The following is a 21,930-nucleotide window of genomic DNA, read 5'->3' on the forward strand; positions in this document are numbered from 1 at the left end:
ACTGGGCTCATTTGTTTTATATCCCAACGTCTATTATAAATAAATTAAACAGCTTAATGGCCTCCTTCGTCTGGGGCGGAAGTAAGGATAGAAGTAAATTTCACCTCTCAAGGCTAGAACTCATCTCTCTTCCCAAACGACTTGGAGGCTGGGGCATCATGAACCTCCGCATTTTTGGAAAAGCCCTCTTATGTAAATCGCTGTGGCGGGCGATATTCGGGTCAAACCTATGGAGCCATATCATCAAATCGAAATACCTTGGTGACGAAGATATTTCCATCTGGTATAGGAGGGGCCTCTCTTGGCCCGCTCAAGGCTCAATGATTTGGAGAAGCTTTCAGAAAATCCTGCCTTTTTTCCGCATAAATTTTATATGGAAATTTCATACCGGCAACAAAATCTTGATTGGGATGGATCCCATCATGGGAATTGATTCGGATCCAATTATTGACCCTCAGCTTCTCAGTTTTCTCCATTGAAAGGGTATTTTCTTCTGGGCTCAGGCTATTTCTGGATGGAAGGGCACCATCCCAATATTGAAAACGGGTCAAGATATGGGCATTGATGGTATCCTGGCAGCCCAATGGAACAACACCACTTGGAATATGAAGTGCGCGGGTCTTTATAAATCTGCAGACAGAGATATTTTAGGGTGGCAGGCTAAGAAAGGATCGTGCAATATCCAGGTAAGAGACATATATTTAACACTGTTGAATCAACTCAGGGATCCCTCACGGAATACTTTTCCTTTCGCCTTATGGAAGGTCTACTGCCCTACAAAAATCATCTTATTCTCTTGGCTCGTATATCATAATAGGAATCTCACTTGGAACAATTTACAAAGAAGGAACTGGCAGGGTCCATCGATCTGCATGATCTGCCTTGACAATTCTGAAGACAACCTGCATATGTTTCTACTCTGCCCACAGACACAGCTTATCTGGAGGTATCTGGCTACTTTCTTTGGCTTTCCGGTTGCTTCACATCATCAATCAAAGAGGCTTTCGAATGCTGGGGCGCTCTTAGACCTGACTGGCGTTCCATCCCTATGATTACTATTTGGTTCATTTGGAAGTGGCGGAACAATAAAATCTTTCAAAACAACAGTGAGGCCTTTGGAAGTATTATAGACAAGATTATCCCGTATTATTTCTCCTTCCTTCAAAACATGCCTCAGTAGAAAATTCAGCATATGGCTCCCTCTCCCTCACTTCCGCTTTTATTTCCTAGAGCACACTTTGATGGTGCGGCAAAGGACGGAAATTGCGCTTGCGGAGTCTTCATTGCTTTTTCAAAGGATCATCACTTTTCTATTTTCTGGAATGGTGGCAGAGGTACTAATAACAAGGCAGAGGCCATGGCCCTGCATGGCCTGCTCTTCTTCTGTTCCTTCATGGAATTTGGGCCTATAAAAGTATATGGGGATTCGAAGACTATTATAGATCATGTGAATGGAATACAGAAAATTACAAAGGATAACCTAACAGGATGGCTTCACAGGATTACATCACTATGGGACTCTGTCTCTTTCCCTATTGCTCATATTAAGAGAAACCAAAACGTGCAAGCGGATGCTCTATCAAAACAAGGGTTGAACTCTCCTATCAGTATCTGGCATCTGGTCATCACGATGGATTCCTGCGCATACGAGATCCAGCCTTTCTCTATGCCCGACTCATAAACACTTGCAGAATTTCTGTTTTTGTTGTTATATGGCCTATCTTTTTTGGAACTCTGTCTCCATCTAATTTTCTGAATAGCCGGTTATTTTTGATCTAAATATTTGCTATGTTTTCATGAGCCCAAATGTTTTTTTTTATGCTCTCTTTCTCTCAGTTCCGAGGTATATTTCTTGGACTATTTCCTCCAGATGTATTGTACATACCGCCTCGGTATTTACCATAATCATAATATAATCAATATGATGCTTTTTCTTCTAAAATATATATATATATATATATATATATATATATATATAGAGAGAGAGAGAGAGATATATATATATATATATATATATATATAGAGAGAGAGAGAGAGAGATATATATATATATATATATATATATATATATATATATATATATATATATATTCAAAGATCCCTTCTGCAATTGCCATTGTAGTTGTGTTGTCTCCCTCGTTTGACTAGTTCGAGAATATTATTAAGGTAATGGATCTATGCGGTTGTGAATGACATTTGAATACAATATATTTATATAAAGAGTTTATGTCTAAGTGTCTGATAAGGTATATATATATATATATATATATATATATATATATATATATATATATATATAGATATATATATATATATATATATATATATATTGTGCATTTTGTGGAAAAGTTTTATTAGGTGATTAAGACAGAGAGTAATATGGGATAGTCACTATTATCACTTTAGCAATTATTACTTTTGTTTTAGTGATGGACACAATCCAATAGAAGGGAGGTTTTCCTCGTAGATCTTAGGGATCTGATGACCTAGTTAAACCAAGTCAAGAATCTTGTAAGGCTTCTACTTGTATCACCACCAATCAAGAGGATCAAACAATTAGGGTTTATGGTGGATCTTGAAGGTAATTTCGGTATTTGAATTCAAAGGGTCCTATGGCTATTCAAATGGCTTTAGGTAAACTAGGCTGAGCTCAAGGAAACTCCTCAAACACACAAGATCTAAAAATTACACAATGTTGTAGTAAAATAGCTTGTAAAATAGAAAATTGCAACAATAAATTGGTTTATAGAAACAATAAATAATAGCCCCAAGATCCATGATAATAAAGTGAAAAATGAAGGGGTATAACATGAGTAAAATAGAGATTGAATTACAACAAATTTTTGCAATAAAAGAGCACACAACAACACCTAAAACCATAGATGCTAGCTAAAATATGGCTAGAAAACGAAATAAAAATGACATTTCGTATTTTGTAAAATATTACAAAAACATTTTTTACATCAATGACTAAGATGCCTAAGTGATCCATAAATTTCCATGGATTTTCCACTGGACAGTTCGTCATAACAAGTATGATAAAACTATATTTGAAATTTGAAATTCTACACTATTACAACTTTATTTCTTTTAATATTTCTGGATCTATAAATTAATGTTAATAGTGTAATATGCATGTGAATTAAAACTATGTAGAAAATAGAGAACATCGAAATAAAAGCTCACAAACACATTTGACACAAGATATGACCTAGGAAAACCTTTCAGGAGAAAAAACTAGCTAGAAAGTGAGGTTGCTCTGCTATATTTCTTTGAATAGAAAATGGTTGCGAGTACAAAGAAGTATGGCCTCTGACCCGTGGGTTACTACAGTGCACAAATCCTCTCTATGTGCTCTATCGCCTATCCCTCTCAGTTAATTTTTTCTCAACTATGGAACAAATACACTCGAAAGAATGGAACCCTTTTCCTCCTAGTGTTCTAGTTATAACACAACCTGATAGCCTACTAGTGGTTAGGTTTGACTACCTCAACTCTTAACCAAAGTTACAATATAGACCTTTCTAGAGTCTTCTTCATCATAATCATGTGGCTAGCCCCTTTTCCATGAATTATGGGGGCTAAAGTGGCATCCTCTTGAATTATGTTGGTGAAAATAGGAAGGTCAACTTTTGAGTGGCATAAATTGTGCACACGGACTTTGATTGACATGATCCTTGTGCCATTAGAAATATCTTTATGTGTGGAAAAGGAAAAGAACGTGTGACACTAAAATGGCAAAAATTCCCCCCCAAAAAACATCGTTTGATGCCTCAAATGCTCTCGTAAGGTTTCAGACCCCAACTTGCCAAATTGGGTCCCACCGGTAATAAGGGTCCTATGAGTTGATTCCTCCACTTTTTCCACTTTGAAAGCATCAAGATGGATGAAAAAAAAATAATGATCCAATTTGGATCACACCTCTCCATTTTGGGAGGCTAATGGTCCCCAAATTGTTTTATTGAATGAGGTGAGGAAATTTTTCCTCCACCTTCTCTCGAGTGTACCATTTAGCTTTGCCTAAAAGTTTTACTTTCAACCCAATTTTCCAAACTTCATGCTTTCCATGTCTTATAGTTTTGTACCTCCTTTGCAAAAATGTATCTTTTTTCAACTCTTCCTGAGCATCTAGTGCCAAATCCTCCATAGAAGGTAGGATTTGTTCCTCTTCCTAATCTAGCATGGAAAGCTCACGGGGTTTTAGATTATTTACATTCACAACTAAGTAAATGTACATATATGGTGGTAAACTGAGTTGATAGGCATTATCACCCACCTTTTCCTGTATCTCGAAGGGACCATACCGCAAAGCCTTAATTTTATTACTAAGACCCTGTAGTTCAACTGTAGCCTTACTCTATCTCCCACCTTGAATGCTTTCTTTGTTTTGTGTTGATCATGTCTGACCTTAAATTTATCCTATGAATTTTGTAGCACATCTCTTGTACCTATATATGGATCTGCTTGGTATTTTCTACAAACTTTTAAGCTCTCAAGGCATCCCTTGTAAGATCCTCCCTCTCTCCTCCTTCTTTCCAATATGCGATATCCAGTGGTGAAGGTAACAAATATCCAAAATAAGTTTCAAATCGAGACTTACGAGTAGAAGTGTGAACTACTTTGTTGTAAGAGTGTTGTATATATACTATATTTTTGTAACACCCCACCCTACATTTACCCACTTTTACAAGCTTACTGGGGTAAACATGAGCTGAGAGTTACTACGCATGACCCAACCTCCAAGATTCAGTTATGGAAATGAGGTCTACTTATCCAGACTTACTGCAACACTCAAAGACACATGATCACCCAAATGTCAGACAATTTTCATTGGTGACCTTTTCCCTAAGCTGGAACCACCTTCTGACCTAGCTTACAACCCAACCGCATGCATGTAAGCTTGTCAGAGCAGTTAGAGGCCTCCAACCGTAGGCATAACCCATCCTCCATGTGACTATTGCTGAAATTTCCTCTTTCTGTGCATGCGACCACAAACTTGGTTCCAGAATTTTAGGCCTAGCCTACAGGCCAACTACCCATAATTCTCCAGAAATATGTCAATGATAAGTACAAGTATTCATGCTTTGTTTCTAAGTCTTTTTCTTATTCAAGCTTTCCAAACACATATTAATAATTTAGACAAGCACATTGTAAACATAGTATTTGTAGTCATGAATGCATAATTTGTTCACTGTCTACCTTAGTTTCATCAGATGTTCATCAAGAAGGCTTACTTCCCTCTCATACTAGTTGTAGCAAACCCATATTATCTCACGCACTCATATAAACTATTAAAGAGCCTATCAAACCATGAGCAAGATCAATAACAAGAGAAATTCATATAATAAGAAATATACCATGCATGTAACCAAAATTTAACCAGAATGAAGCCATGACAAACTAGTCATATATTCACACAATAAACCAAAACTTGTGCTCATTGATCTCATTAAATAATAACACATAATAACATATGTATGGTTCCAACCAAGTCAAGGACTTCCACGTAACACCCAACCATATATTTGGGTTGAACCAATTCTCTCTTCTAGCCCAATCACTCCTGTGCCATATTACAAGCATGAATGTGGGATTACATTGGATAAACCAAAACATAACCATACAGGAAATCCAAAGGAAGCCAACTCTACCCTCATACCATAGTGATTTCACCCAATACTAGGTCCAGAAATCACCAAAACCAATACAAGCTTGGATGCCTCATAATTTCTTCACCATACCCAAAGGAATTTTCCTGTCTTCACCCACCTTTCAAGAGCTTCCCGAAGAAAACCATCTCCACATTCAACCCTTGGGATTTTCTTGAGACCACCTCAACTAGGATCCAAAATCTACCAGCAATCCAAAGCTCAACCAAATAGGGAACCCACTACATCATGGCTATCCAGGAAATGGCATAAGTAAAGGTTTTACATGACTGTCAATCCAGGAAAATCCCATGCAAATGACAACAAAATAACCAACAAAACAATGCATGAACCATGCGTTCGAATTCCAGCAAGATAATCAAACATGCACATTGTTACCTACAATTCCACAAATATTTTATACCCTTTCTTGCTGCTATCCAAATCTTCTTCTTGGTTGCCCACAAATTCCTCTCATGCTCCTTTCATTCCTTACTCATTCATTGCTTGTGTCCAAGTTCTCTTCTCTCTCTCTTTTGTTGTAGTGTTATGTCTTGATTTTCTCCCCAAAGTGAATGAATGAATGTCCTCTCTCCCATTTCTTTTCTTTTCCTTTTATTTTTCTTCATTTTCCCTTGCATGCATATTTTTCATTTTTCCCTTGCATGGAATTTATTTCATTTTCCTTAATTTCTTTTGCATCCATGCCACATGTTCTTTGCTAGCCTGTAATAAATAATTTGTATTTTATTGTCTTTTTTCTCTTGCAAATTCCAATGTCAATTTCCATAACCAATAATAAATAATTAACCACAAGTGGATCCCAATGTGATGTTTTTCCCCTCATTCAGCCTAGAATACATGTCCCATGACCTTGGTTTTATTTTACCATTATAATGTCCTTTTATTTACATGGAACCTAGGGTTGCTACAATTTCATCCTAGTTCTTCGGGTGATTCTAATTATATCCCCGTATTAGCTGCAATAAAGTCCTATTGACTACTTTTGTCTATCTATCTGTTTGTGGATGGAATTTTGTAGAGCTCTTAAACTTTGTGTTCATCTTATCCCATAATGTATTCCAATATGCATTGATAAATCTTGTGTCCCTATCTGAATTGATGCTCCTCGGTATGCCAAAGTGTAACCAGACGTGTACAAAGTACAAGTTTGTTATTTCTTGCCCATTGATGGTATTTTTACAGGGTAGCAGAACACACATCTTGTTGAACATACTAAGTACCTCGAATAGGAAGTCATGTCCCTTCCTGATTGTTGGTAAACCTCCCAAAAAGTCCATGGAAATTCTTTCCCAAGGATGAGTGGGTACAACTAAGGGATGGTATAGACCATGTTTCTTGTTGTTGGGCTTGATGGTACAACAAATCATGCATCCTCTTATGAATCTAGCTACCTGCTCTTGCATCTTGGGCTAATACACATACCTATGCAAGTTGGACATTATATTCCCTACACCAAAGTGCCTTGCAGCCTTAGAGGTGTGAGCCTCTCTAATAAGCTACAATCACTCACCTTTAGGAGAACATAGCTTATTTAGCTTTTAGAGTAACCCATCCTCTAGATGGTAGTCAATGGTACTATTAGCATCATGCATGTGACTATGAATCTGCAACTCCTAAAACACCTCCCTGAAGTCCCCATCCTCTGAATATGCCTCTCTATATGAATCATAGGTGAATGGCTCTATGTGCATCAGAGTTCTCAAAGCTAATATTTGATGTGGGTGGCCTTGAAATCATGTTGGCCAACTTGTTTGTAATACCCTTCTTGAACTTAATCACTAAATGAAACTAATGTAGAAACCACATACACTCATAATTCTTAGTCTGTTGTAGCTTACACTATGCCTACATGTATTTTAATGGCTGGTGATATGTGTAGATTATTGTCTCCTTTCCCATAAGATAATGCTTCCACTTCTTCACAGCTTAGACCAGGACATAGAAATTCTTTTCGTATGTAGGTTAATTAAGAAATACCCCATTAAATACTTCAGAATGGTAGCATACAAGCCTTCATCCCTACACCAAGACTTCTTCCATAGCATACCCACTCACGTCTATATCCACTTCAAAGGGTTGTTGCAAGTCTAGTAGTGTTAGAACTGGAGCTTGGTTGATCTTCTTTAGCTCCTCAAAGGCCTTTCTTGGACCCTTTCCCCACTGGAAACTCTTGCCATTTGTAGTTACAGTATGGAGTGGTGCTACTACTATTGAAAATGAGGCTATAAATTTTCTCAACTACTGTGCTACCCTAATTAAACTTGTCACTTCATAAACATTATTAGGAACCATCCATTTCATGGTGGGATCCATCTTGATAGGATTTATCTTCATCTCTCCTCCACCTATCACATACCCCTAAGAAACCAAAGACTTCTTTGTAAACTCACAATTCTTGAGATTTGCTAGTATTTGATGCTTCTTTAATGTCTTCAGTACCTGCGTTAAATGTGAGATGTGGTCCTCTCAAGTAGCATTGTATACCAAAATATCATCCAAATAAACAATAACAAATGAATCTATAAAGGGTGCAATACAACATTCATTAATCTCATAAATGTAGTTGGTGCATTGCATAGGCCAAACGGCATGAATAACCACTCATACAAACCTTGTCTATTTTTGAAGGCGGTATTCCAAGTATCTTCTTATCTAACTCGAACCTGGTGATATTTAGAATTTATTTCCATATTGGTGAAGGAATTTTCTTGTTGTAAATGATCTAGTAGATCATATATCCTAGACAGGGGGTATGTGTTCTTCAGCATATCTTATTCAACGCCCTGTAATCCATACATAACTTCCAAGTCCCATCCTTATTTGGGACAATGATGACGGGTGACCGACATAGTGATGTACTCGATCGGATGAAACCCTATTCCTATAGTTGTTGCAACTCTTTCTTCACCTCACTTTCTTCTATAACAAATTTCCTATACAGCCGAATGTTTGGCAATGGGGAGTCCAACAATAGCTAGATCTCGTGCTCCACTTCCTTCTTAGGTGGTAACCCTTTAGGCTCCCGGAACACATCCATGTATGCATGTAGCAACTCTTCCAATTGTTTTTGTTTCTTAGTACACCCCTCCAAGGATGCTTTGCCTCTTATTGACTCTTCTAAACACTAATTTTCTCTTAAAAGAAATAAAATGTACTTCTTGCTAGAATTGATCAATTTATTGGTTTGGTTGGCACTTACTAATGAAAATTTTGACTTGCCTTTATGCACTTTGATGGTGAACAATTTTCCATCCTTGATGAAATGATATTGGATGTCTCTCTGCATGAATATTTCATATCACATGTACATGTAGGGACTCCCAAACATGACTCCACATGCACAAAGGGGAATCACATATAGTTCTACTTCATCAATAAAATCAACACTAATAACAAATATAATTTTGCATTGTTTTTTTACCTTCAAATATACATTTTTATTTACCCATCCCAATGGATATGGACTTGGATGATCATGAATTTCCAACCCCAACTCTTTGACTAGCTCTATTGCAATGAAATTCACCTACGATCCTAAGTCAAATAGAGCATCACTACAAGGAAAATACCTTCTAGTGGAGGTTATAACGAAGGTTTTTAGTGTTATAAAATTGGCAAAAAATGTCAGAAAAAACATTCTCTAAAACATTTGTTTACGATAGAAGATGTTTTAGCAGAGATTATAACCGAACTTCATCACAACTGAAAAAATCTGGGTAATCGGAGGTTTTAGTGAATGTTTGTTTTGCGGTGTACTTCATGGAACAAGTAGCACCGGTGCACTATGTATATGAAAGCATCGGGGTTGCATACATAACTAAAAGAACCAAGGTGTTGAATGCAAAAAACATCAGTTCCTGAAATGTATACTTCCACGGTGCATAAATATCAAAAAATGCCTTGGGGCACTATTTAAGGAACAACACCGGGGCACGCAAAAAAATATTGCAAACCTAGTGCTTTTATTTAAACTCGCAGTGTTGATGCGTATTGTTTGTATAAACGCAGAGGTGTGCTAAGGATATAAAAGGACATGTGCTTTTAATTTTAATGATGCACTAGGGTTGGAAACAATATTTTGTAGGACCGGTGTGTTAGTTCTATGAAATAACTAGTGTGTTAACAATTACAATGCACTAGGGTGTTAATTGCAAACAAAACCAGTGCTTGAAGAACTAAATGCCACGGTGCTATCACTTTACAAAAAGGCACCGATGCATTTTTATGTTACTGATGCACCGGTTTTTTGTATGATATTTTCTCTTTTTTGGAAACATCGACCTGTGATAATGTAATTATTGTAAATTTTTAAATCTGTTATTCATCAAAAAATTGACATATATCTTATAACACTATACATATAAATTAAAATTTTATTAGTGCATTTGTATATGATGTTTGGATTAATTTATTATATTATCAGATTTCACATCTCTTCATTATAATATTTAATCTTCCATATATTTAATCAGTGGTGTAACATTTCACAGTGACATTGGATAACATAATAGAATAAATTAAAATGTATTTTATTATATATCAATAGGAGGCTCTTTGTCATACAAAATGGGATTGTTATTGGTAACCCCTTGTCTTTCAATTGGGACACTATGTCCATTACATTAAACAAAATGTTTTATTTTCACAAACAAATATTTCAAAAAATACAGCATGTTGCATTGATATCCAAATAGATTATCACTCTTCACTAGAACTACTGCCAGTGCTCGAGTTATTTCCATGACTTGGGTTATTTGGATGAATTTTTTGTTGATTGCACCGATTGTTTACATTTTCTTGATCTTGTTTCATCTGCAAACATAAAAATAAAGTGTAATGAGTGTATCTACATTGATGAGATTAATGAAATTTGAAATAAATAATATACATCAAAGTAAATCAAATAGTAATGTACCATAGCAAGAAGTAATTCATAAACTGTACACATGGTTTCAAAACCAAGTCTCATTCCTTGTTGCAACAAGTCTTCTACTGACGTAGTTCCATACTTTGTTTCTTGCATGTTTTAAACCTCATTATAAATCATAGATTTAATATAAAGGATTTTTTTTGTTCTATTAATTATAAACTTAGTGAAGTAAAACATCATAGATACTTACAAATTCCACAATTAATTTTTGATAAGCCAACATATACTGACAACCGATATTTAACCCAATGTCAATCAATTATTTCAATGGCTCTTCTATGTATGTTAGCACCTATTTGAAGATATTCAAGGATGATTGTTGTAAAACAACTTAAAATATACAAAAATGAAACCTTGAGTTGTTATAAGGAAATATTAACAATTACTCACAAACTTTAATATTAATCGTTTTCTTCCTTATTGTCATGTTTTTGTTCTGGATGAGTTCCATTTTATTTTATTTTTTGCAAGAAAATACTTGAAAAATAATATTTAATGCTAAATTATTTTTTTATGCGTATACATTCAATCCTGATTACATACATTTGAAACAAGTTGTTGTTGAGATGGGTCCTCCCATGATGCAATTATTTCCATTTCTTTGATCATATCCTTGTACATTTTTTTGGACATTCCTATTGGCATGTTTCACATATATGCTCGTTGATCATTTGGGATTTCATAATCTTCCTGGAAAAAAAAAGTAATAAAATATTTTTATATGAATATTTCATCTCACATACACCAAGGGGAATCATATCTAGTTCTACTTCATCAATAAAATCAACACTAATAGAAAATCTAATTTTGCACTGTTTTGTTAACTTCAATTTGACATCTTTATTTACCCATCACAATGGATATGGGCTTTGATGATCATGAAATTCCAACAACAACTTCCTGACTAGATCTGTTGCAATGAGAGTCACCTATGATCTTAAGTCAAGTAGAGCATCACTACAAGGAAAATACCTTCTAACGAAGGTTTTTAGTGTTATAAAATTGGCAAAAATGGTAAAAACAATCTGCTAAAACATTTGTTTGTGATAGTAGATGTTTTAGTGGAGATTATAATGGAACTTCATCACAATTAAAAAAATATGGGCGGTCGAAGGTTTTAGTGAATGTTTTTTTTGCGGCGTACTTCACGGAACAAGTAGCACTAATGCACTATATATATATATAAGCATTAGGGTTGCATACATAACTAAAAGCACCAAGGCGTTGAATGAAAAGAACATCGGTGCTTGAAATGTATATTGTCCCAGTGCGTATATATCAAAAAATTCACAGGGGCATTCTTTAAGAAAGAACACTGGGGCACGCAAAAAATATTGTAGACCCAGTGCTTTTATTTAAACTCATAGTGTCGATGCATATTGTTTGTATAAACATACAAGTGCGCTATGGATATAAAAGTACTGATGATTTTAATTTTAATAATGCACCGGGGCCGAAAATAATATTTTGTAGGGCTGAGACGTTAGTTCTATGAAAGCACTAGTGCATTAAGAATTACAATGCACCGATGCTTGAAGAACTAAATGCCTCGACGTTGTCGTTTTACGAAAAGGCATTGGTCAGGCAGAAAATATGTCGTCACGTCCTTTTATATAACATAACACACCAGTGCGTTTCTATGTTATGGACATACCTGCTTTTTGTATGAGACTTTTTTTTTTTTGGAAGCATAGCCCTGTGACAGTGCAATTACTGTAATTTTTTAAATCCGTTATTCATCGTAAATTTTACGTATATCTTATAACACTATTCATATAAATTAAAATTTGTTATATTATCAAATTCCACATCTCTTCATTATAATATTTAATAATCCATATATTTAATCAATGGTGTAACATTTCACAACAACATTGAATAGCACAATATAATAAATTAAAATGTATTTTATCATATATTAATAAGAGACTATTTTTCATACAAAATGGGATTGTTATTGGTAATCCATTTTCTTTCAATTGGGACACTATGTCCATTACATTAAACAAAATGATTGATTTTCATAGAAAATTATTTCAAAAAATACAATAGGTTGCATTGACATCCAAATAGATCATCATTTTTCATTGGAATTGTTGTAAGTTTTTAAGCTACTTCCATGACTTGGGTTATTTGAAAAAATGTGTTTTTTTTTTTTTTTTTTTTTTTTTTTTTTTTTTTTTTTTTTTTGTTTTAAATTTATTACATTGATTGTTTTCGTTTTCTTGATCTTGTTCCATATCCAAACATAAAAATAAAGTGTAATGAGTGTATCTACATTGGCGAGAATAATGAAAATTGAAATAAATAATATACATCAATGTAAATCGAATAACAATCTACCATAGAAATAAGTGACTCATAAACTGTACACATGGTTTCAAAACCAAGTCCCATGCCTTGTTGCAACAAGTCTTTTGCTGGCGTAGTTCCATACTTTGTTTCTTGCATGTTTTAAACCCCATTATAAATCATAGATTTAATATAAAGAATTTTTTTGTTCTATTAATTATAAACTCAGAGAAGTAAAACAACATAGATACTTACAAATTCCACAATTAATTTTTGATATGCCAACATATACTCACAACCCATATTTAACCCAATGTCAATCAATTATTCTGATGGCTCTTTTATGTATGTTAGCACCTATTTGAAGACATTCAAGGATGGTTGTGGTAAAATGAGTTAAAATGTACAAAAATGAAACCTTTAGTTGTTATAAGGAAATATTAACAATTACTCACAAACTTTGATATTAACCCTTTTCTTCTTTGTCGTCCTATTTTATGTGCTGAATGAGTTCCACTTTATTTTAAAATACCTTTTTTTTGTAAGATTGGTAGGAGTACATATTCATCATGTCCAACTTCTCACCCCGATTGAGGGGGATAACACAAGATTTGAACCCAAGATTTTCGGTTCTGTGAGACTTGATTTCCATGGCCATTTCCAATTGAGCTACCCAAAGCGGAATGCAAGAAAATACTTGAAAATTAATATTTAATGCTAATTTTTTTTATATGTACAAAGTCAATCATGATTACATACATTTGAAGTGCGTTGTTGTTGATATGGCTCCTCCTGTTATGCAATTATGTCCATTTCTTTGACCATCTCCTTGTACATTTTTTTGGACATTCCTATTTGCATGTTTCGCATATCATCTCGTTGATCATTTGGGATTTTCATAATCTTCCTGAAAAAAGTAATGAACTATTTTTATATTGATATATGAAAACAAAATATAACAAAATTGATATTAATAAATGAATGGTTTGTAGTAATATATACATATAATTCTAGAAAATCATTTTAATTAGGAATATTACCTTTTGAATGATTCTTTTTTGTTGTTGTATGTTTTTTCCATTGCAAGTCTAACATGTCTCATTGACCATTTCTCTAGAAACACTTCCTGTAGTTTAAATATAATTTGGTTCTTGTAATCATTGGATTTATTTTTGTATTGTAATTGGAAAGTATGTCTATACGTTCGTTCCACTAGATTCCTCATATTTTTGTAAAAAAAATCCCCCTTTCATTAACCTCCAACACCACTCTAGATGAGCTAAGGACCAATTCATCGTCATTTATATGTTTTATAAAATTTATTTTCTTAGAATGACATTGATATTTTCCTTCGTTGTTGCTGCCAGTAGAACATTAAAGAAATATGAATTAATATATTGTTTGAAGCATGTTATCTAATATTCTTAAGTATATTATTAATGAAAATTCAAAAAAAACTCATATTGAATAGTATTTTTTCATTCACTTGATTCCTCCTTCTGTAATTTTTCTATTAAGATTTTACGCTCTTTTGCACTTAAATTATAAATAATCTTATCAACCTTATTCATTTTGTGGCTCCACATGACACACACTAACCAATACATATTACTGAAACTTACATATATTTCAAACATATTAATTTTGTAAAGTATTTACAAAGAAATTGCCTTCTCTAATTTTTTTGATGTGCTATCATTGTGTCGATCATTATTTTTGTTACTTGACACATTTTAAGAATTTTTTTTATCAATAAAACTGTACCATTCAATACAAAAGCCATTACATATATTTTTATACATAAATCAAATAATTTTCAGCCAAACAGAGCTTTGGTAACTGGTGTGTTTATTTGAAGAAACGCACCGATGCGTTTATGCCATTAAACGCATCAGGCATTTAATTGATCGACACCGTCAGCGAAAATTATTATTTTTAAATAATTTTAAATTATGATGGTGTGATTTGTGATGACAAAGGCATCACAATGAATTAACAGTGCCATTTAGAAGAGGCGCGTCGATGCGTTATATTACACTGAGAGCACCGATGAATAGACTTGATAGAACCGACAATGTTTTTTTTTTCTCTGTAAAGACTAATTCTATTAACTGAAAATCAAAATAATGTTACAAGGGGGTTGAAGCCTCAGGCAAGAACAACCGAGAGTGTTCAATGCATCAAAACTGTCCCAAGTAAGGGAGAACCCGTTACAGTGAGCAAGGAACCAGACACAGGAACTAGAATTTAACAAAAAGATCATGAGGAAGAGATGGTATAACCACCTATGAAGATGACAAGACCAGAAATAAGAGACAGAGACGCTGGCCAAAACCAAAAAAGAGCTATATATTTTCGCCCACCAGGAAGAAGAACGAAACCGCCAGGCTATAGAGGCAGAACCAGAGCTGCATACAAAACCACATGAACTTAACCATACGAACCATCAGAAAAAAACCGGGAAGGTCTGAAAGGGCCCAGGTGGCCTCATATTGCCACGTTCTCATTCGGAGGCTCCTCCACCACCGGGCACGCGTTGCCATACCACATTTCATCATTTCTCGCCATGTTACCCGCATCACTGCCGCCTGGAAGAACCGACGAGGGATGTGTGTCACTGGAATTGCCTTCACTGACCATCGAGACATAGGCGCCATGAGAGCAGCCACCTGGTGGCTGATTGTCGCTAGGAGCACCACCCTTGTCATGCTGCTCACCACTCCCTTTCTCCTGGCTTTCATCAGCCAAATTCTGCTCACTGCCCTGGCTGCCCGCCTCTCTGAGACCACCCTGAGAAGGCTCAGACGTCAAGCGCACCGTAGTTTGAGGAGGAACCTCTTCTTCAGAGAAGATAATAGTAATATTGGCCATGATAACAGACTTGTTAAGATTGCTCTGAAACTTGAAGTGAGTAGTCTAAAAAGCATTGTGCGGAATCAGCCTGCAGGAAGGGCTGAGAGGAGGCGAATTCACTAGAGAAGAGGGCAGAGTAGCAGGAGGCGGGGGAATATCCACAGAACGAACAGACTGCGAACGCCCACGGCCACCACGGCTTCCCCCAAAGTGACTTCTCATGCGATGGCATACCATGATGAGGCGACGGAAGGGAAGCACAGCAATACCGGAAGCAATGGCGTGGAGACAATACAGCACAACGGGAATCCACTTCAAGCTCAAAGAACAGGCTTGAGAGTGAAAGGAGGGAAGCACAATTCTAACGACAAGAGCACCCGAGAGCGAACCTCTGTTAGCAGAAACCGTCCTACCACAGAGACACACAACCAGGAAAGGCCTAAGACAAGAAGGCGGAAAGAAAACAATGGGAAGGAGAGCCAGGATCGCCATGATTATACCAGCAAGAGCCTCGCCTTGGATGGAGTGAGCACTTAATACAAATTTCAGGCCAAATCTCCCTCGCCTGAGGTGAACCTGCTTGAGCCAGATATGCTCATGGATAACCGCGCTGATCTGCAGCTGGCAGTACCAAGCGCTTCCACCCTTCATTAAAACCATCAATTATCATTTAATTCACCCGCATCCGGGTGTTCTACTCCTTCCTGATTCATTTCATTCTTCACAAGGTTTTGGTAATCCAAGAGTTGGGACTCAGAGGCCAGTCTGGAAATTGATCCAACATGAAGATCCAACCCGCATTCAACTCCAATGTTAGCAAGTAAGTCAGCGACTTTATTTCCTTCCCGGCGAATGTGCTTAAGAGTGACCGCCCTGTGAGAGGAGAGCCAGCATTCAATGAGTTCAAGCCTTTTCGCCATTCTCCAGCTGTTGCTCACTTTGCTTGAGGGAGTTCCTTGCAAAATTTTTGAGACCATATTTATGATGATCTGAGAATCACCTTCTATTATAAGCGGAAAGAATCCTTTACTTTGCGCTAGAATGAGACCCTGCCAAAGACCTTCCAATTCCGCCGAATTATTGGTATCCCATCCCTTTGATCCTAAGAAGGATAGAAGAGGAGCACCCTTATAGTCTCTGAAAATCCCTCCAAAGCCTGAATTACCTGGATTACCTTTCGAGGCCCCATCGAAGTTTAGCTGGTACATATGCATGGGAGGGGGTAACCACTTCTCAGGTGAACGACCCATCGGAGGCCTTGTTCCTTTGACAACCTGTTCTTGATTCCATTGAAGGTTCCAATTAGCCCAGATGGACTGTTCTTGGGGAATAGTAGGAAGGTCCTCCTGATACCAAGTTTTGAGAGAAATGGTTTCCTCGATATTTTGGCAAATTATTTTCCAGATATTCTCTAGAGGCGCAGAGTGATCCTTGAAGATTCTACGATTTCTTTCCTTCCATATGGCCCACATGAGAAAGCCTGGAATGAGCTTCCATAAGAAATTTAAAATCTTGCTTTGATAAGGATTTCGATCCCAGTTGCGCACGGTGGCGATGATGTCTCCATGAATTCTTCCTTCCTTTTGGCACCGGAAACTAACCTTTTCCCAGAGCTTGCGCGCAATATGACAGGAATGCATGAGATGCTTTATGGATTCCTCCTCTTGTCTGCAGTTAGGGCACATTGAGGGCCCATGAAAGTTCCTCTTCCTAAGATTGTCCCACGTGAGAATCTTGTTATGACATAGGAGCCAGAGAAAGGTGGAGATTTTCGGCCAGATGGAAGGGTCCCAGACTTTGCTCCAGAGAGGATCTTTCACCATATGTTCCTTGATAATGAGATTGTAAGCCTCTCTCGTAGTAAAGGTGCCTCTTTCTTCATATCCCCATCTAAGGATATCCCTTTCATTAGAGAGTTGTATTCTCCTTTTCATTAATTCTGTGTCTAGAGTTTGTTGAACTTGTAGCGTTCCTTGTCTTAAAATCTGATCCGCCTTGATCCATTCCCTGTATTCTTGAGTCGACGAGTTCTTCCAAAAGTTTTTAACCTTGTCATATGATTGCATATCCTGCTCCGGAAGTTGCATATGAGAAATTAGGTCCTTTAACTTGGGCATCTGCTGCCAGGAGTCTTCCCAAAACCTTGCAGTGTTGCCATTCTTCACTTCCCAAAAGCTGTGCTGCTGAATGAGGCTTCTGTGTTGCTTGGCCGAGTTCCATATTAGGGAGCCCATGCTAACTTCTGACATTCGTATTAGTTCCTCAGTTGGGCAGTTGCTTGCATACTTTGTTGTCCAGAGAGAAGCCCAGGGGGTGAGAGGCGCAGTCAGCCATTTCCACCAAATTCGAGCTCCCATGACTTCATTACTATGAGAAGGATCCCTTAATCCAGTACCACCGCTGCTCTTTGGAAGACATGCAGTGTCCCATTTGACAAGAGCCCATTTGCGTTTGAGACCGGAGCTGCCCCAAAGAAAGGATCTTTGGAGATGCTTGATTTCTTTGAGAACCCATTTGGGAGCTGCAAGGATGGAGAAAAGGTAGAGCGGCATAGAATGAAGAACTGCTTTTATGAGGACTAGACGACTCGCCATATTTAGAGATCTGTGAGTCCAAGAGGAAAGGCGAGCCTCCAATTTTTCTAAGAGGATCTTCCATGAAGAATGCTTCAAGGCCGAGGTAGTCAAAGGAGCTCCTAAATATTTGGAAGGAAGGTTAGCAATGGAGAATCCCAGAATGCGGGCTATAGCTGCTTGAGTAATAGCAGGGGTATGGAAAAAGAATATCTGGGATTTGGATTTATTGATAGATGCTCCTGAGGCCTCCGAGAAGTCCGTCAGTAAGGATTTGAGCTGACGAGCTTCCTGGACAGAAGGATGCCCAAAAAGCATGTTGTCATCAACAAATTGCTGGTGTGTGAAGGCTGAAGAGTTGTGAAAAGACAAGCCTCTAAGAAGCTGAGATTGCTGAGCTAGTTTAATGCTTCGGCCCAATCCTTCTGCCATAATAACAAACAAGAATGGGGAGAGAGGGTCTCCCTGCCGAATTCCTTGAGAAGGATGAAAAGGAGAGGAGGGAATACCATTGACCAGAACAGAAAAGAAAGAGGAGGAAATGAGACTCATAACCCATCTAACCCAAGGAGGAGCAAAGCCGAAAGCAGTTAGAACTTTTTTAATGTACATCCAGCTTAAGCTATCAAAAGCCTTTGAAAGATCTATTTTGAGGAGCATACATGGCTTCTTGGAGTGCTTCAGGGAATGAATTATTTCATGAGTTAGGATGATACCATCCGTAATTTGCTGACCTTCGACGTATCCAGATTGCTCAGGCGAGATGATGAGAGGAAGCAGCAATTTGAGTCTGGAGGCAATGATTTTGGAGACTATCTTGTAGATTATATTGCACAGAGCTATAGGCCTATATTTGTCAGGAGTGCTAGGCTGATCCACCTTGGGTACCAGGGCAATGAATGTGGCATTCACTCCCGGAAACATCCATCTTAAGGTTCGTGATTCCTCAACCACCTGCCAGACTTCCATCTTGATCAAATCCCAGAAATTGTGGAAAAAGTTGGAGGTGAATCCATCTGGGCCAGGTGCTTTCCCTGCTTTCAGCTGACGAACTGCCGATTCAACCTCCTGTAAGTCTACAGGCTTGAGAAGAAGTTGGTTATGCTCCTCTGAAATAATTTTAGGAATATTTCGAGTAATTTTTTCTATGGCCAGCGATCTGTCTAAATTTGGCTCGTGATGCACTTGCTTGAAATAGTTTAGGAGTTCGCTTTCAATTTCTTCATGCGTTTCCACTTTGACTCCCTGCTCATTTTGAATGTGAGTTATGTTGTTATTCATTCTGCGTTGGATGGTGGTACTATGAAAAAATTTTGTGTTTTTTTCTCCATCTTTAAGCCATCTTATTCTTGATTTTTGCCTCCATAGCGTTTCTTCCTGCTTAGCCCTTTCTAAGATTTGCGCCTCAAGAACTTTTTCCTGTTCTGACAGGTCATCGGAACGGCCTTCAACAATAATCCTCTGCTGCAGATGTTTCATATCTTGATCAAGGGTGCTCTGAGCCTGGAAAATATTACCAAAAGAAGTATGATTCCATCATTTGATCTTGCTTTTAAGATGCTTTAGCTTCTGCTGAAATTGAAACATCTTTGAACCGGTTGGAGGGGAGAAATTGTTCCATTCCGAGTTGATTAAGTTGTGGAAATCCAGATGAGACATCCAGAAAGCCTCAAAACGAAACGGTCTTTGGATCAGGTTGCCAGGACGCGTCCATTGAAGGGAGATGGGCCAGTGATCAGATCCCGAGAGAGGCAGGATGGAAGCTGCAAAGTCTCCACCGATATGAATAGCATTGTCTGAAAGTAAGAATCTATCCAAACGAGAAGTGATCTGCTGCGACCCTGCTCTCTTATTGCTCCATGTAAATAGACCATTATTGAAAGGCAGGTCAATAAGCCAGTTATTCTGAATGAAGTCTTTTAGGGGTTTCCCTTCCTGATTCCCTCTGTTCCTGCCTCCCCTTTTTTCTTCCAGCCTAGTAATCATGTTGAAATCGCCCCCAGAAATCCATAATGGGTGCGGCCTATCAATGTTGATTGCAGAGAGGGTGTTTAGGATTTCTGCTTTATGCATAGCCTCTTGGGGGAAATACACATTGGTTAAATGCCCATGTATATTTGTCCCTATGATGTGAAAAATTGCTTGGAGGAAGTTCTTATTTGCATGGATGTTGTTGAGTCTAATAGCTCGGGCGTCCCATAAGATTGCAAGGCCTCCAGATGCCCCATCGGCATCCACTGCAGCAGTGAGACTCCCTGGCCATACTTTTGCTGCAATTCTTTCCAGAGCGTTTGAATTGCATTTGGTTTCTTGCAAGAAAAGGATTTGAGGTTTTTCTCGCATTATCATGTTTTTGAGTAGTCTTCCTTTCCCTGGGCCATTAAGCCCTCTTATGTTCCATGATATTAACTTCATTGGGAAGGATTATGATCGGAGTTATAGTACTTGGTTAGCTTGGAGTACCTGCCTGACTCCACTAGCATTTCTCCTATTCTGATTGTTCGTTGGAGGTCTGTTTTCCTTCCACGCTTTTTGATATCTTTGGTAATGAATCTTCCATCCCAGGGGCTGCTAGTCTGAATACCTAAAGATTTTTGCCTTTGTGCCCGAGATAGGATCTCCTCCAGATTCTCTAGTTGTCGATCTAGAATTTTGTCAAAATTGTTTGTTTTGCATGCCTGCTCTAGGCCTGGGATGTCTAGTTCCCCAATATCTATAGTCTCTGTTTCCTCCTCCATGTGCTGAGATTCATTTAACTCTTCATATGGTTCTTCTGCTATTCTGGAATCAGATTGTAAGTTTTCTACCTCCATTCCTTGAGTATTCCATGCTAGGACCTTTTGCTTATTTGAGGAGGAGGCACCTTTGAGCAGAGGATCTGCTTGTAGCGCTTTGGAGTCTACCTGCTTCGATTGTTTGTCCTTCATCATCTCCATCTCTGGGGGAGCGGGAATTTCCGAGCTTGGGTCATTTTGGCGAGCTAATGCTTCGAAGCTGTTGCTCGTTGAAGGCTTGGAGGAACTGGCTTGAGGCATTTTAGAATTTGAAGCCGATTTCTTGTGGGTTTTCCTGCGACTGGCTACTTTGGTAAAGCCATCAGCCTCAGGCGAATCAGGTCCAGATGAGGGAGAAGGTTTTTGAGTTAAAGGACAATCCCTGAATAAGTGGCCCAGGGCATGACATCTTCGGCATCTAAATGGCACATGTTCATAATCAATCAACTGAACCCATTCAATATCATCATGGAATAAACTTACCGCATCCGGGAGGGCCTGGTTGAGGTGCATGTAGATGCAGATACGAGCAAAGGAGGTATATCTGCGGATTTTTGTTTCCTCTGCAACTTTTATAAATTCACCCAGAACATTTCCAATCTCTTGTAGGGAAGCTTCATCCCAATACTCCATGGGAAGTGAGTATAGTCGGATCCAAACTGGAGCCCAACTGAGATCCTCCTTATCAGGGTTGAAGCGCTCTACCCACCCTCTGAGATACAGGCCGGCGGCATTGAAGAAGTAAGGCCCTCCATCCAGCACCCTATTCCGATCCTCCAGGCAGTTAAAAATGGCTGTGAAGAACCCTTTTGGCCCCAGCTGCAGGGTTATATGTC

The 21,930-nt window shown here is 37.8% G+C and overlaps 1 protein-coding gene across 1 annotated transcript; it reads right to left on the reverse strand.

The window, feature by feature from the left end:
* Window positions 1-19,856: 19,856 nt before the first annotated feature.
* LOC149222457 (uncharacterized) lies at window positions 19,857-20,669 on the reverse strand. Its single transcript, XM_089387603.1, has one exon. It carries the CDS (start codon window positions 20,667-20,669, stop codon window positions 19,857-19,859), a length of 813 nt encoding a protein of 270 aa, XP_089243729.1.
* Between the last annotated feature and the right edge of the window lie 1,261 nt (window positions 20,670-21,930).

The sequence above is a fragment of the Pinus tabuliformis genome, chromosome Q, assembly GCF_031772625.1.
Source record: "Pinus tabuliformis cultivar Carrire ecotype Pingquan chromosome Q, CPIR1, whole genome shotgun sequence".
In the NCBI taxonomy this organism is placed as follows: Eukaryota; Viridiplantae; Streptophyta; class Pinopsida; order Pinales; family Pinaceae; genus Pinus; species Pinus tabuliformis.